Here is a 16897-nt window from a genome sequence, read left to right on the forward strand (position 1 = left end):
CCTGTAATGCCTAAAAACGCTCCCTGCTGATGTTTTGCAAGTGACTGTGTTACTTGAAGGCAGTTCCTATGATAAACTAGTCGCTTTGTCATTACAGAACCATTCACTGAGCATCGACTATGTAACCAGCATTGGGTTGGGTGCCAGAGATCCAAAGCTAAGACACCAAAACCTGCTCGCCAGGAAAACGAGAGGCTGAGAAGAGGGCCAGCAGGTGTCTGTCAGTACTTGGAGCCATGAGAGCAGGGAGTGGGTGCTGGGCTGAGGAACCAGAGGTAATGGCCCTGGGGAGGCCCGGGAAGAGATGAGTTTTGAGGCAAAGGTAAGTCCCGGGAAGCCAGGGGGTGAAGGAGACCCATGGTGTGAGGAAGGGCTCCCATGGAAAGGATGCGCTGGCCGGGTCCCCAGGCTTCCTGTGTGGAGGTGGACTCTGGAACCACTGAGTGAACGGGAACCCAGGCTGCAGGAGAGTCTCCACTTTGGCCCGAGGGTTAATGTGAAAAGTGCAGATGTCCCAGGAGCCCTATCAGGGAGTTTACGTCATTAATCTGATCATATATCCATTAAAAATATATCCCAGTGTCTATCATATTTAGGCCCTGGATTACCCTGGAATATGTTCAGGACGCCTGTTTTAGAGATTCTAATGATTTAAATATTGGTAAATTTTTTAACTAAGTATTTTCTGTTAGGCTTTTAAACACTAAGAATACTAAGATTTTAGGTATGAAAGCATTTACCTTCAGCTTTAGTGGTTAAATTCTGGTAAGAATTGGAACATTATTCAGGGATCCCTGACTTAACAATTACGTGGATCATTTCAGGCATCAGTAAGGAAAGGTTAACATGAAGAAAACAACCTAAGCGCACACATTAAGAAATAAGCAGAAAGTGCTAGCAATGAGATGCTTTTCAGCTCTCATGTTTTACTGAGCAATGCAAAGTCAAATTGAAAAACAGGAAATGACATATTACGAAATAGACATATAAAATTTAATCCCTTTGGTTTAAAATACATCTTCAATGATACAATTAAAAATAACACACAAGACAAAATCAATTTCATAAAAAATATAAACGTTATATGACCCATATCCCATATCTTATCTTAGAAAACTAGCAATTTAGTTCCCATACTTCATTAGAATACTTTAACCTAAGACTGTAACGACCAGTCCATTTACACGAATGACCTAGTCTAGTTCCCTGAACCTAAAGATACCCGTGACTTTGTTATAAAATTACGTATTTTAGTATTTTTATATACTTAAATGTGTACAAAATGTTCCCCTGCCATAGTAACGTATTTTTGTGAATTCATGAATGTTTTCTAGAATTGTTAACATACAAGATAAAGCACGAAGGCTCTGATGCGTGATAAAATGATCATTTCTCAAAACAGGAAGATGAGAACTGCATTTCGAGTTGTATCACTTGGTACGCAATACTTGCAATCTGTGTGCTGTAATTACAGTGTTTCTTCACTCTAAGTGCATCTGACTGATACTAGCATAACAAAAGACGTGATTGCAGTAGTGTTTTTCTTTTACTTCATTTGTTAAACAGTGCAGAAATCCAAATAACAACATTCTCAACAGCAAACAGAATCTCTGTCATTTGAGAAGGTTTTGCTATGCTACAGAATGACTGTGTTTGGAAAAACAGAGAAAAAGGTTTTTAGCGGGTTCCACTAAGCACGGTATTCTATCTGCTTGGTATACACGATCAAAAATAACTTAACCTTTGTCTAGGGAAAGTCTTTAAGGTAGCTCTTACTGCATATCTTCACTGTATGTACACAGACACCATATTTATATATTATATATTTATATAAGACATGTATGTACACATTTACAGACCTTCAAAAATATATTGCACTTATATACAATGCAGCTTTATCTTAACTGATTTCATACTGTAACCCATTAAAATTCTTCATGAGAAAGGCAGTTGATATGTCCGAGAAAGTCGCAAAGGAAGATTTCAGTAACATGCCCTGTTTAGTAAACATCTGGTGGAGAGTGAGAGGGTAAGGGAGAGAGGGCTCCCCCCTGTACTCTTCAGGTGCGCTCCCGCTAACGTGAGGCAGTGGAGTTGTACTGAATTCAGGCAAGGGCACGAAATCCTTAAAGCCAAGCCTATCGCCTTTTCTGACTTCTGCTAGCGAGCAGGCCCACGACATTGTAGGCACAAGGCAGAGATCCCAATATTTTGATAAATAACGTAGCAGATGTCCTAAAGCTTCCCAGAGACTCTGTTAACTCTTGGAATAAAGTTTTCACTTTAAATCCTGTATATATCAGGAAATTCAAACATAATGGTATATGGATTTCTCTTTCATCTGAAAAACGCCAATGCAATAGATTAAATGCTACCACCAAGCCAGATGCAGCCCCGCCTCCAACCTGCAAGGAACCCCTTCCCTCGACATAGACCTGTGCTGGCGACATGGCTGACTGGGGTTACCTGCACTTGCCAAACCGTAAGATCTAGAAACACCTGCACTGAACTCCTGGGGAGCTGTGGCCCGCGGGCCTTTAGATCTCCGTCAGGGTGAGCTTGTAAGACCCCCCGGCTTCTTCAATCTGCAGCTGGAAGGTGTCCTCATTGGAGTAATGCTTCACAATGTTGTCGTCCATGTTCACCAGGATCCTGGATGGGGAGGGACAAGACCAACCAACTTCACTGCCACTGGGTTCTGGAGTCAGACCGAGATTTACCTGTTAGCTCTCCCACTTACTAGTTGCGGCATGTGAGGCCAATTATTTAAATCTCCTTAAGCCTCAACTTCCTCATCTGTAAAATGGGGATAATAATAGTACCCATCTTATAGGATTGCTGAGAGGATTGAGTTAGGAGGGAATCAGGTGATATATTTGTATCATAGCATTTGGAAAATGAAATACACTAGCTTATTTATGATTATTATCTCCAGCATGTATTTAATAGTAGCCACTTGGTAAATGGTACTTGGCTCATACCTGTGATCCCAGCACTTTGGGACGCTGAGGCAGGAGAATCACTTGAGCCCAAGAGTTTGAGACCAGCCTGGATAACATAGCAAGATCCCATTTCTACAGAAAAATTTTAAAAACTAGCTGGACATGGTGGTACATGCCTGTAGTCCCTGCTACTTGGGAAGCTGAGGTGAAAGGATGGCCTGAGCCCAGGAGTTCAAGGGTACAGTGAGCTCTGATTGCACCACTGTACTCCAGCCTGGGCGATAGATAGAGTGAAACCATCTCTAAACGAATAAAGCAAAAGCATATCAGTAACATTAACTTACATGATGTGAAGTCGCAGCCCCCTGACAAATTACACACTCCAGCAAGTGAGCCTCAAAGTTTAAATGAACTACTATTATCAAACAAAAAATAAAGAATACAAAAACAAGAAAATAAACAAAAATAAATTAACTACTATTAAGTCCAACTCTTTCCACTAGAACCATCTAGAAATTTCCCATTAGAATTTGTTTTAAAACTAAGCCAAAAAATTCTTATGCTAGCCACTGCTTATCCATGCCAAACATCATAGACAGACAAAAAAGAACTAAAAATACTAATTTCTAGACAAAGCAGCAACGTGATATAACTTGGAAATAGGATCCTGGGCAGGAGGGTAGCAGGGCACGGGCTGCAGAGGCAGGGAATACCAACCATGGCCCCGAAAAGCCTCTTGAACTCTGAGCCTCAGCCGCCTGTCTATAAACTATGAACAAGCCCTGAGACCAGCTCAGAAAGAAGACGTGAAGACCAAGCGCAGCACCGTGGGACGTGCCCAACCCAGTGCCTGGCTCCAACGGGCTCGACACACGGAGGTGCTGCCCTGGCCATCCTCAGTGGCGCTGGCCACACACCCTGGAGTGTGGAGCCATGGCACTGCTGCCAGGCATGTGGAGGGCAAAGAAGGTGACTTGGAGAAACAATACACAAAGATCTCCTCAAGGCAGATCAATTTTATCTAAGTAATTTCGTATATAATTTAGAAAAGCCACATTCCAGCACCCAGGTTTCTTTGGCTGCTTCTGGACTGGGCACGATGCACACGTGTCACACTGGCACAGGGTGTGTGTCACTGGCACAGGAGGGTGTCACTAGCATGCATGGTGTGTTACATGGTGCTGGGGGGTGTCAACAGCACTGGGGGGTGCGTCACACTAGCACTGCGGGGGGCATCAGCACTTTCCGAGGTACACAGGACGCAGTGGCTGCTTACCCCTTTTTACACTTCTTGAATATTTTCCCAATCTTGTCATGGGGAACATCATATTTGTCTGAGATCTAAAAGAGGAAAGAAAAATAATTACAAAACCCTGTATCAAGGCTTTAGAAACCAAACAACAAATATATATATATATATATATATATACACACACACACACACACACACGCATAGTCACTCGACTTTTTGTTTTTCAAAAACGCAGACACAAAGACATGGAAAAGCCCCAGCTCGTGTGCTGAGGGCCTCCACCTCTCCTCAGCCCGGCTGCCCCTCACTGTAATGAGCTTCTGGGGAGCTGTGGCTGTCTTCCTTTCCGGACATAGAGGCTATTTTTAATATTTTTAAAGAGAATGGGTGAATTGCTCCAAGGACAAACAGCTGATTCACTCTAGATCAAACGTTACACTTGTCATCCAGACCATCCTCAGGTTGGCATCACCAGCTTCACCTCAAGCCACAGAGCAAAGCTCAAGGTGGCGCTGAGAAACAGAGCCTCAGGTGGCAAACCTGCAGATCCTGCCAACCTTCCAAACACGTTTCAGACCAGACCCCAGCTCCGAGTTCTCACCACACAAACCCTTTTTCTTTTCTGTACGAGTGGATGATAATACTTTGTGTTCTGACATGTAAGACCTGTCATGAGTTCCTTGTGAGCCATGAACAGTTATGCTGGCCCAGTAATTCTGCATCCTCTTTCCTCTCCTCTTTCCCTGTAATCGGAATTTGCATGTTTTTTTTGTTTGTTTGTTTGGTTTTTTTGTTTTTTGTTTTTTTTTTGAGACAGAGTCTTGCTATGCCAGGCTGGAGTACAGTGGTGGGATCTCAGCTCACTACAACCTCCACCTCCCTGGTTCAAGTGTGGCCTCAGCCTCCCGAGTAGCTGGGATTACATGCGCCTGCCACCAAGCCCTGGCTAATTTCTTGTATTTTTAGTAGAGACAGGGTTTCTCCATGTTGGCCAGGCTGGTCTCGAACTCCTGACCTCAGGTGATCCTCCTGCCTCTGCCTCCCAAAGTGCTGGGATTACAGGTGTGAGCCACCGTACCTGGCCAGTTTGCATGATTCTTAAGACATGATGAAGGGTCATCAAAAGGCAAGAAAAGAGAAACCCAGGGGACATCCTAGGAGGCAGGAAGTGACAGTGGGAACGGCGCTGCCTGTGCTGTGGGCAGGCAGGGATGCACTGAGTGACACCTGTGGACTTGGGGCACCTGGCTGAGAGACCGCACAGCAGCTCCCCAAACCCACGCCCCATCTCCCTGCTTTATTAATCTTCATTGCACTCATCAGTACCTGAAAAATGACCTCAACTTCTTTGCTTATTTTGGTGTCTGTGTCTTCCTAACTATAAAATAAACTCCATTCAGCACTGTGTCACTGACGCTCATAACTCCAGTGCCCGCCACAGTGCCTGGCATGAAGCAAGCCCTTTATCAAGATGTGTTAAATGAATTCAACACACTACAGTCATCAGAGGGAGCTGGGGGAGATGCTTTTAGCCCAATTATGGACACACTTTGAGCTTAAAGATCTCTGCGGTCTCTAGGAGACAGGCTGGTAAATATCTGCACTCAGTGCTGATGACAAGCGTTTTTCCAGGGCACAGCTGGAACGGGAAATTAACACAGCAGCCTTCCATGTTTCCTCTCTTACTGATATCCCCACAGGGAGCATGGGGTCAGTTTATTCCAGCCTCGTGCTGAGATCCTTGTAAGATGGACTTACGGCCATCACTGGTTACACATCTACTTTCTCTGCAATAGGCTGTAGTGAGGTCTTGATACAAGTCCAGTAATTTCCTAGGATTGGGAGTTTTAAAGGTAGACTGAGGAGCCACTGTCTTTATGTATGAAGTTTTTAAGATTGTACTTGATTAAAAATCACTTTTGTTAGCTTCTAAGTGGCTTGCTAAATGGCAATCTCCCTTTAACCACGTATATAAAAATTAAACATTTCATAGGCCATCACAGATGCATTCACTTCAGTGGAACAGGTGTGACTGAGTGACTATGTGAGTTAAGACCCCTGGGTGAGGATAAAATGTGGGACGCATGACGACTCGAGAAAGGTGTCAGGGATTCCAGAAGGTCTGACAAAGGATTTGGATCATCTGATACAGTGTTTCAATGAAATCCTATGTACTTGTCCTTTCATTCTGTACAGGGGATTACAGAGTTGAACCTACTTACAGCTTCCATCAAGCCCTTCAAAGATGGGGTTTTGAGCATCAGGGCATCAAAGACTTCTTCTGACTCCTTTCGAACGTAGAGCAGCACTAATCAATCCCCAACCAGGAATAAGGAAGGGAAAAGAGAGGAAAAAAAGGATACAGTTCACATGAGCAAAAGAGGAAAACAGACCACGGTACCAGCTAAAATAAAAACCACATTCACATCAAGGATGACAAGCATCAGCCAATATCAATTCTGTCTTAAGGAACACAGGTTTCAGCTTCTCTGAACTTTGCTCTAAGTCCTAGCTCAAGCTAGATGTCAGTCTGATGGAAGAATTCCCAAGCAAGTGAAACTGGAAAAAATGTGCTTGAACCATTTATGCTTTTGATAGATTCTGAACTCACTTCTGATTTAAAACTCCCACTAACAAATGGAAACCAACACACCTCTCTTTGGTTCTTCTATCCGGGCCAGCTTGGTAGAAGGAGGGACAGCAAAGTCATCTTCTGTGCCGTACGGCCCCCTTTTCAAGACAGAGCTGCAGTGATTCAAAATATGCCGTTAGTGATTCAGCTTAACCAGCTGCATCAACATTAAGGTGTTTTAGAGCCTGTCATGGAACTAGATTTAAAATGACTTTCATTCTTTATCTGGTCCAGCTTCCTTATTTGTGGATGAAAAATCAGGCTGAAGGAAGATCCTGACTCCAGGGCTCATGGATATTTACAGGCAGACATGGGACCACACTCAGGTTCCCTGCAGGTATCTGCACTCTCATCAGATAAAGCTGCCTTCTCGAAGATGAGGCGCTTTGGTGTTTTTTTTTTTTTTGTGAGACAGGGTCTCATTCTGTTGCTCAGGCTGGAGTGCAGTGGTGCAATCATGGATCACGGCTCACTGCAGCCTCAACCGCCCAGGCCCAAGCAATCCTTCCACCTCAGCCTCCCAAGTGGCGCACACCACCACACCCAACTAATTTTTTTATTTTTGTAGAGATGGGTTCTCCCTATGTTGCCCAGGATGTTCTCAAATTCCTGGGCTCAAGCGATCTTCCTACCTTGGCCTCCCAAAGTGCTGGAATTATAGGCGTGATCCACCACGCCTGGCTGTCTGGTGCTTCTTTTCAGGAAACACTCTATGGAGGAGGTAGGATCTGAGATAACCTTGTACAGGCAGTGACAAAGGAGATGATGTTTCAAAACACTGAGGAAGTGTGAGCAGGAAAACGCAGGGCCAGCCTGGCTCAAACAGAATGGCCCACAGGAAGCCATATCTAGAAATTTCGGGAAGCCGACTCTACCGTGAATGTCCTGATCGTTCAGCTCTAAGGAATTAAATTTTACATGGCAGAGAAGAGGGAATATTTGAAAGTTCTGTGAGACTGAGTGTGGTACCCAAAGTGTGTTGGTACCCAAAGTGTGTGGTCAAGACTGGAGGGGACCCCAGGACCTTCAAGCAGAAAAACCAGGGGAAGGAGGCTGGTATAATCCGAACACAGGATTCCACAGGTTTAAAATATGGTGGTATCATGGAAGCCAAAAGGTGAGAACAGACCAAGGAGAGTCTGAGGAGAGAAAAACTCAGATTGAACGAACGCCTGGCTACCAGGGGCACCTGGCATGGAGGGTCCAGCAGGCGGTGTCACGGCAAGCAAGAGAAGAGGTAAATAACTGAAAGTGAAGGGAGGGAGTGCTGGATTTGGAGCAGAATGGCCACTTCAGGAGCAGGGGCTGAGCCTCCGAGACTCTGCCATCTCAGTTCCTAGCACACAGCAGCCGTCTAGTGAAAGTGCCGGCAGGACTCAAGCCTGAAACACTAAGAATCAAAGGGGCAGCGCAGGCCTTGCCTTCAAAGAGAGGCACGATGGGTAACGTGTGGGGCATGAATGTCCCCAGTATGACGGTTTAAGCCCTGGGAATGGATGGAAGATGAGGGAAGAGGGATGCTGAGGAATGAACTTCCCATGGAAATCTTGGCTCTCTCCATCAGGATGCACCTTTCTGAGGGCAGATAACAGAAAGAGGGAGGCTGAGGCGGGAGGATTGCCTGAGACCAGGATCTCTACAATAATAATAATAATAATAATAATAATAATAATAATAATTAGATGGGTGTGGTGGCATGTGCCCATAGTCCCACCTACTCGGGAGTCTGAGGCAGGAGGATCACTTAAGCCCAGAAGCTCAAGGCTGCAGTGAGCTGTGAGTGTACCCCTGCACTCCTACATGGGCCTCAGAGCAAGACCCTGTCTCTAAAAGTAAAATGAAATAAAAACAAAAAGAATCTTTGCCTTGTTGAAAAAGTCCCAGAGCCATCAAGAAGGTTCTGATAGCCCAAAGAGGGGTAGCGTCAGCCCCCCTCCACTAGGCAGTGTGAGTAGGGGGCTGCTCGGCACAGGAAGGCAGAGCCCAATTCTGGGACAACCTGAGCATCAAAGTAAATGACTAATGAATCACAGCTTATTGAATAAAACAGGAAACTATGAGTTCATACTGATAGCAATAAATGAATGAGTAAACTGAAAGTCTGATGGGGAATGAGATATTTACAAAGCTACAATGCACCTCCCCAGACAACACTTACTATAAAAGGAGCCACTTTGCAGTGGAGAAGCTGGCAGATACCAGCTTCATCAAGTGACCAAAGAACACCATTAGTAACAGATAAACTGACATCAAGTGCCATCTGCTAGGACACACGGAGAACCCAGCCTGGCCTCTGTGACATCCCTGCCAGGCCTGGAATCTAACCATGAGAGAGCAGCAGACACATGCAAACTAAGAAGAGTCTACAAAACAGCTGGTCATAATCTTCAAAAATATTTGGTCAGAAAAGTTAAGGAGTGGCTTAGTTCTAGACTGAAGATGATCAACAAACATGACAACCAACTACAATGTGTGATCCTGAACTGGATCCTTTTTTGCTATAAAGGACATTATTGGTGCTAATGAAGCAATGTTAATATTCTAATCTTGACTGTGACATGGGAGGATGTCCTTGTTGATAGGAAATATATACCACGATATTCAGGAGTGATGGGCCATCAGGCTGGCAACTTATCCTTGATGGCTCAGGGAAAAATGAGTTCTTTGTACTGTACTTGCAGTTTTTCTACAAGTTTGAAATCATTTCCATTATTAAAACAAAACAAAACAAAACAAAACATAAATCTTACCTTTCACCCTCCAATTCTTCAGAGGCAATGGGAAGGACCTAAGACCAAAGGAATAGATTGCTTTTCAAATGTATGCTCAAAATGTTTGACCATAAATGAATTGTTCCTAAAATGGAAATAATTTTGAATTTCACCAATCTAATATAAAATCCTTTAGCCTTAGTTTTCAATAACAGATTCTTACAGATGTCTTGAACTCCTTTAACTCAGTGGTTGGGCCAAATCTGGTCTAAAGCCAGTTTATGTAAATAAAGTCTTTACTGAAACAAAGCCACGGTCATTCATTCACATGCTGCTTATGGCCACGTGTGCACTAGTGCGGCCGGGCTGAGCAGCACAGTGGAGACCATGGGGTCCCAAAAGCCGAAAACCTTTACCGCCCAGCCCTTCACAAAAACAGTGTGCTAACCCCTGCTCACCTCCAGCTTCCCATTAGAAACTAAATGTACTGGCCACGGCCCCAAGAACTCTGACGAATCTTTAGTCCTTATAAATCTGTCCACAAAGTGCATGAAAGACTGTCTTTTTGATATTTATTTGCACTCAGCATAAAACCATGCTTCATTCTACTGAAGTTCCTATCTCTTGTAAGCCTTTGCCACAAAACAGGGCGTGACTATTTTTTAAAATTTAGTTTTAGTTGCCAAGACATGGCCATTGGTAACTACACGTGGCAAGGACGGCTCAGTAACTGGAACTGTGAGAAAAGCCTTCGGATGTTCTTATAAGAGCTCCTTAACCTAGATATTGCCCCAAGTTAAATTTAAAAAGATGACAGGCTCAAACTCCAAATTATGCTACTATTCTAGAATCTTTTAAATGAGCTAGGATATGCAGGTATGAAGAACGAACGAATGAATGAATGAATACAAACAGAATAAAGCTGACAGGCTGCACTGCACCTTCAAATCAACAATGCTTACGATTTTTATTGCACGGGCATCATGTCACCCCAGCAGAATATTCCAAAGAGCTGACTAACTGGTCAAACCTCACTCAATTTTGGCTTCTGTTTCCCATGAATAATGCCAAAGAATTTCCTTTTGCCATGCCTTCCTTCCTGGTAACCTCCCCTGGGATCCTGGTTACCTACATGAGTGCCCCGCTGCAAGTTGGCAAAGTGCACGTCAGGAATGAAGAGGACAGGCTGAGTATCGAGATCAATGAAGGGTTTGAAAACCGTGATATCCATTCGCTTGTGAGAGGGAAGCAGTGGCACTTTAACATCAGAAACTGAAAAAAAAAAAAAAAATTAAAAAAGAGAAAGCCAAGGTCAAAGGATTACATACAGACTGGATGCAGGCCACGGAGTGCTCGCCTCTGCATAAGATACTCCAAGTGTAGCACTCTGTAAGATACAACAGGGCACGCTGCCTGCCTAAGAATCCCAGTTTATGTAAAGGAATTTGTTGTGTGTATTTCCACTAAAATCAACTGAATGTCTTATCAAATCAAAAGGGAAAAGGTATCTTCAAACACACACAGATGCATATCCACAGAAGATTTGCGACAGAGGCAGAGCGTATTTAGTTTTCATTGGAAAGGCTAAAATTTATAATTGTGTAAACATAATTTGGAAGAAATTTCACCTCAGCTGTCCTCATTAAATAATTTACATTCCAACACTCATGGACCCATTGACTTCAGAACATATCAAGAAACTCGACAATGAGGTGAAGTGTAAGCATGCCCATCCAATTTTTAATTTAGTAAGTTAGAGACTCCATCCTCCCCCATGATCTGGCTGGCCCTGAAGTACTCAGTAATGAGGTCTCCTAGTTAGTCAGCTGCTCTCTGAAGTGTCACTGGGAGTTTGCACTTTGATACCAGTAGGAGAATCCTGACTAAGGTGTTGCAGGGCAAATGTCTGCTGAGCCAGACAGACCATTCAAAAGAGCTGCCAGAAGCCCATGTACTACAGATGGAACCCTACAGGCACAGAGCAGCACTTTCTTCATTTTAGATACAAGATTTTGTGAATATGAATACTGGTCACAATTAAAAAAAAAAAAAAGAAAACAAAGCCTTCCTGGTGAAATGTCTAAACAGAAGCCCCATAGATTCTGCAAATATTAAAATACTATACTTTAGATACAAAATATGATCCTACTTGGAGTTAAGACATCTTGAATTCTCAAGACCATTATTATTACTTTAAAAAATCTAGATAAGTCCCAATTTTAACAGTGATTCATGCAGAACGTGTTGTCATTTTTCAAGACTGGAAACAGAAGTCTGAACTAGAACTGACAGCCAAAAACGCTGAGGTCGGGAAAACCCGGGGATCTATCCTGTAGTCCCCAGGAAAACCCCCCAGCTGAGCTGGCATCTGCTGCTGATCTGAGGAAGAGGCAGTGCCACGCTGCAGAACAGGAAGAACACCCACTGTCTTCTGCGTGCAAACTCCAGCTACCATTCTCAATGGAAAAGGTCTGAAGCTTGCCGGGAACATTTCTACTTACAGGCATTCAACTGGGAGCTGGGGTCAGGACACTTGCCTTTTCTTTTGCTTTGCTTTCGTTCTTCATCCCTGATTTTCCGCTCAGCTCCCTGTAGGTTAAGAGAAGACAAGATATGATTCTGTTTTCCAATCTTCTTTAAAATATTTAACTCTTATCCTGACCAATGGAGGAAGAAGCCTTTCTCCCTTCTCTGGACAGGAACCCCATTACTTACTATATTCATGAGGCTTATCATAGTAGTTTCTTCTAAAAAGATTAGTCTTAAAATTATTTTTAATTCTATGAAATCACAGGGAACAACATTTATTTGAAAAACAAATAAAGCAAAATTCTGGCCGGGAGCGGTAGCTCATGCCTGTAATCCCAGCACTTTGGGAGGCCGAGGTGGGTGGATCATTTGAGGTCAGGAGTTCGAGACCAGCCTGGCCAACATGGTGAAACCCCGCCTCTACTAAAAATACAAAAATTAGCCAGGCATGGTAGCGGGCACCTGTAGTCCCAGCTACTTGGGAGGCTGAGGCAGGAGAACTGCTTGAACCCCTGAGAGGTGGAGGTTGCAGTGAGCTGAGATCACACCACTGCACTCCAGCCTGGGTGACAAAGCGAAACTCTGTCTCAAAAAAAAAAGCAAAATTTCTCCTTATAATGGATGTGGTCGTGTTAAATGAAAGCTGAGAAAATCTGTGAGTATACCACATGCCTGCAAAGACACAAGGGTATTTTCCCTTTGTCCAGTAGGAAAAGGAAATGAAAGAAAAAACCCAAGTTGGCCCTACTCTTGAGTATACTCTCCTATATGGCCAAGGTTATCACTGAAGGCTGTGATTCAGTCCAAGGGCCTGGCATCAACTATGTGGCAGATCTAACCAAGCAGAATTCACAAAGCGAAGACGGAACTAGAAATCCGCATCATCACTTAAAAGAGAACAAGTGGGCTGGGCGCGGTGGCTCACGCTTGTAATCCCAGCATTTTGGGAGGCCAAGGTGGGTGGATCACTTGAGGCCAGGAGTTCACGACCAGCCTGGCCAACATGGGAAACCCTGTCTCCACTAAAAATACAAAAAATTTAGCCGGGTGTGGTGATGCATGCCTGTAATCCCAGCTACTCGGGAGGCTGAGGCAGGAGAATCAGTTGAACCCGGGAGGCGGAGATTGCGGTGAGCCGGGATCGCACCACTGTACTCCAGTCTGGGTGACAGAGTGAGACTCCCTCAAAGAAAAAAGAGAAAAAGTGTACTCAGAGTCCTGGAAAAAGACACTCGTGTACTCTGTATATCAACTGCGCAAAGACCGATAGTACCATGCAGCTGAACCCACAACAACAAAGTTCAAAAGAACCATATTAGTAACAAACACGACCCAAAATCAGGCAATGAAGCATATTTAACAACATTACATTTAATCATTTTGCTTGACTTATTGGAATTAACTTCTGGATGGTACAGATTTCTTCACATAGTGCTCCAGTTAAGGATGAACTGGTAGCTTATTTTTCTGTTAAATAAATTTGCTGATAGCAAAAAGAGGCAATAAAAATCCCACTGATCTTAGCGTTATTATATAATAAGGACCACATTTTAAAAACAGAATATAAAACCACCGTCTGCCTTTTCTAGAAGGTGGTAGCATACTAACATAGTAAATATACAACCTGCTTATAAAAATTGCTATGTAACATTGACACAACAGTCCCTCCCTGACACAGAAAAACAGGTAAATATCCCCAATCTCCTAGCCATTATTGTATGAAGTTGGTCTGGGTCTCTCTGTCCCTTCTAACAAGTCTAACCATAACTTCATTCTGATGATAAACACCACCCTCCTCCAAAAGGTGGAGGGTGCAGTCCTATTACAAAATAGGACTGTCCCTCCTTACTTATCTGTGTATCTATAAAGAATAAGGCATTTCTGCTTCTACATAACATGGAGTAACACAGATCAGATTTACCCTCCACCCTGAAACAACAACAAAAACCAGACGAAATGCAGAAACAAGAACGAGAAGGCCCTGACCAGCAGGCAACTAAAGAACAGTGATCTCTGGGAGACAGGAACCCGCGGCAAGTCCTCAAACCATGCTGGCTGCTGCCTTCAGAGTTCCCAGGCCATGGCATGGGAATTCTCATGTATTCTCAGTCCAGGTGCCCAGGGTTGAGGAGACAGAGCTGGAAATCCACAGAGACCAAGGCAGCAGGACAAAGTACCAAAGAGGAAAGAGCTCCGAGATCTTCAGTGAGCCCCACTCGAGTACATGGCCGGGTACCAACAGGTACACAGGTACCAGGAAGCTGCCCAAGGCTGGGGGTCAGGGTTGGGAACTGACATCCAAAAAGATTAGAGAAACAGTGCCCGAAACTCACACAGAGCCAGAAACTACCTGTTCCCACCATATGGGATGGACTGGAAATCCTTGTCATGAGGATTATTACAAGGAAATAATGTGACTGGAAAAACGTGTAACGAGCAGGGCACTTGGTAGAATATTCAGAAAAATCCTGCTCAGGAGTACGGGATGATTAGCCTTACACTGAGCACAGCTCCAGATCTGCCTATCAAATCATAGACATAAGATCTTAACGAGCAGATGGTTTCCGAGCAACTTAACCAGATTTCAGGACAAAATTCAAGGAGATTCACAATAATACAAAAATGTCGAGCACCCAGGAAGGTGAAAATCACCAAAATGCCACACAAAGAGTAAACATCATCCAAAAAAGGCCTCAGGCTCATTCACTGTGCTCAGCCACTGCGCTTTGTGTACCTGATGCAAAAGCCAGGGTGACAGACCAGGCCTCTGACAGCAAACATACTTCCAGTTACCTAGCCCCTCTAAAAATCTCAATAAAAGACAAGCTCCCTTAATAGGATGAAAAGAACTGCCCCCGTCCCCTGCCAAACATAGGTCCAATATTTTTGAGTAGGAAAAACTCAAGATCTTGCTGTCTTAGTTCAATGGAACGTCCACTCATCCACAGTTGCTCCCCAGTTCCGAGCCAGCATAAACTTTCCCCTCAAGACTCAACACACCTTCCAGACTCTCCCTGCATTGAATCCAGCTCAGCCCCTGGCTCTGCACTGGGCAAAAGTAAGCCTCTCTTCTCCAGATAAAAAAAGAGCCACATCAGGGAAAACAGGTCATGCAGAGATCCCTCTGGGCCCTGCACTTTTTCTTCTTGCCTCCCTGTGGCTGTAAAGAAGAATCCGCACCTCTCCTTCCCCATGCTTATTGAAGGACCTTTGGGGAAGAGGGCTGTGAAGGCACAGCACTTTGTGATTCAGCCACTCGGACACAGCTAAGGAAGAGCTCCCGTGCAGGGGTGACTGCCTACACTTCCAGCAGCTGGGCTCAGAGGGTCCTGTGTGCACCTCCTTTACTTATCAGACATGCCCAACAAAACGTACTTATCAACCCTTCTAATCTATCAGTTAAAACATAATTTCAAAAATCTCTACATAATGTGTCTTTGCAAGGCCAAAACAATAATTAAAAGCTATTTTAGGCCAGGCACGGTGGCTCACACCTGTAATCCCAGCACTTTGGGAAGCCAAAGTGGGAGCATCGCATGAGGCCAGGAATTCAAGACCAGCCTGGCCAACCTGGCGAAACCCTGTCTCTATACAAAAATTAGCCAGGCGTGGTGGGTGTGCATCTGTAATCCCAGCTACTGGAGAGGCTGAGGCACAAGAATCATTTGAACCCGGGAGGCAGAGGCTGCAGTGAGCCAAGACTGCGCCACTGCACTCCAGCATGGGCGACAGCACCAGACTCTGTCTCAAAAAAAAAAAAAAAAAAGCTGTTTTACATTTTGGGAAGCCAAGATGGGAGGATCACTTGAGGACAGGAGTTCAAGACCAGCGTGGGCAACATGGCAGGACCCCGTCTCCACAAAAAAATTAAAAAATTAGCTGGGTGTGATGGGATGTGCCTGTAGTCCCAACTACTCAGGAGACTGAGTTTGGGGGATCGCTTGAGCCCAGGAGGTTGAGGCTACAGTGAGCAGTGATTGCACCACTAAATTCCAGCCTGGATGACAAAGTGAGACCTCATCTCTGATAAAGGCTGGGCGCGGTGGCTCACACCTGTAATCCTAGCACCGTGGGAGGCTGAGGTGGGCAGATTACCTGAGCTCAGGAGTTGGAGACCAGCCTGGGCAACATGGCAAAACCCTGTCTCTACTAAAAATACAAAAAACTAGCTGGCTGTGGTGGTGTGCACCCGTAATCCCAACTACTGGGGAGGCTGGGGCACGAGAATTGCTTGAACCCAGGAGGCAGAGGTTGCAGTGAGCCAAGATTGCACCACTTCACTACAGCCTGGGAGACAGAGGGAGACTCTGTCTCAACAATAAATAAATAAATAAAAATAATTTTAAAAGTTATTGTATATTAGCAGCTATATTCTCATTTTGACATTAAATATTAAAGAGACCCTGGTCTTTTTCCATGAGTGTGTCTCAAACACTTGTTCCAAGCATCCCTGCCGACCTTACCTTGTCACAGAAGACCTTGATCTGGCAGTAGGCCCGGTGCACAGGCTTGTTGCTGCGGTTGTTGTAACTATAGGTATCAATTTGAATGTTAAGAGGCAACCCCTTCACTCCCTTCTGGGAAGAGAAATCTGTGCTTAAGCAGTTCACAGAGATGAAAACCTGCAAAGGGAAGAGAAGGTTCCATAAGCAACAGGCACCAAGTCAAACCTAGCACAGCTCATGAAAATATTAACATCACCGAAATTACTCAAGTCTATTTTAAATGAGAAGCTCAGCTTCTCATTTTTTAAAAAAGGGTTTTTAAAAAGAGGTGATCAGGGGTTTATTTTAAAACTGCTTTTGGTCACAGAAATAGCAGACCTTATAGA

General features: G+C 44.3%; 1 protein-coding gene across 2 annotated transcripts in view; it reads right to left on the bottom strand.

Annotated features, from left to right (window-relative positions):
• Positions 1-898: 898 nt before the first annotated feature.
• The window catches only part of GRHL1 (grainyhead like transcription factor 1), a 50235-nt gene continuing 34236 nt past the window's right edge, over positions 899-16897 (bottom strand). The window contains exons 9-16 of one of the 2 annotated variants that reach the window (XM_004028823.5): positions 16530-16688; positions 12075-12126; positions 10670-10809; positions 9577-9614; positions 6848-6939; positions 6417-6502; positions 4219-4283; positions 899-2652 (exon numbers count right to left, since the gene is read on the bottom strand). In XM_004028823.5, coding sequence (XP_004028872.1) covers positions 2538-2652; positions 4219-4283; positions 6417-6502; positions 6848-6939; positions 9577-9614; positions 10670-10809; positions 12075-12126; positions 16530-16688 — 747 coding nt within the window. In that variant the 3' untranslated portion in view covers positions 899-2537. The remainder of the gene's footprint in view (positions 2653-4218; positions 4284-6416; positions 6503-6847; positions 6940-9576; positions 9615-10669; positions 10810-12074; positions 12127-16529; positions 16689-16897) is intronic. The other variant, XM_055377472.2, reaches the window with a different exon arrangement.

This window comes from Gorilla gorilla, chromosome 12, assembly GCF_029281585.2.
Source record: "Gorilla gorilla gorilla isolate KB3781 chromosome 12, NHGRI_mGorGor1-v2.1_pri, whole genome shotgun sequence".
Lineage (NCBI taxonomy): Eukaryota > Metazoa > Chordata > Mammalia > Primates > Hominidae > Gorilla > Gorilla gorilla.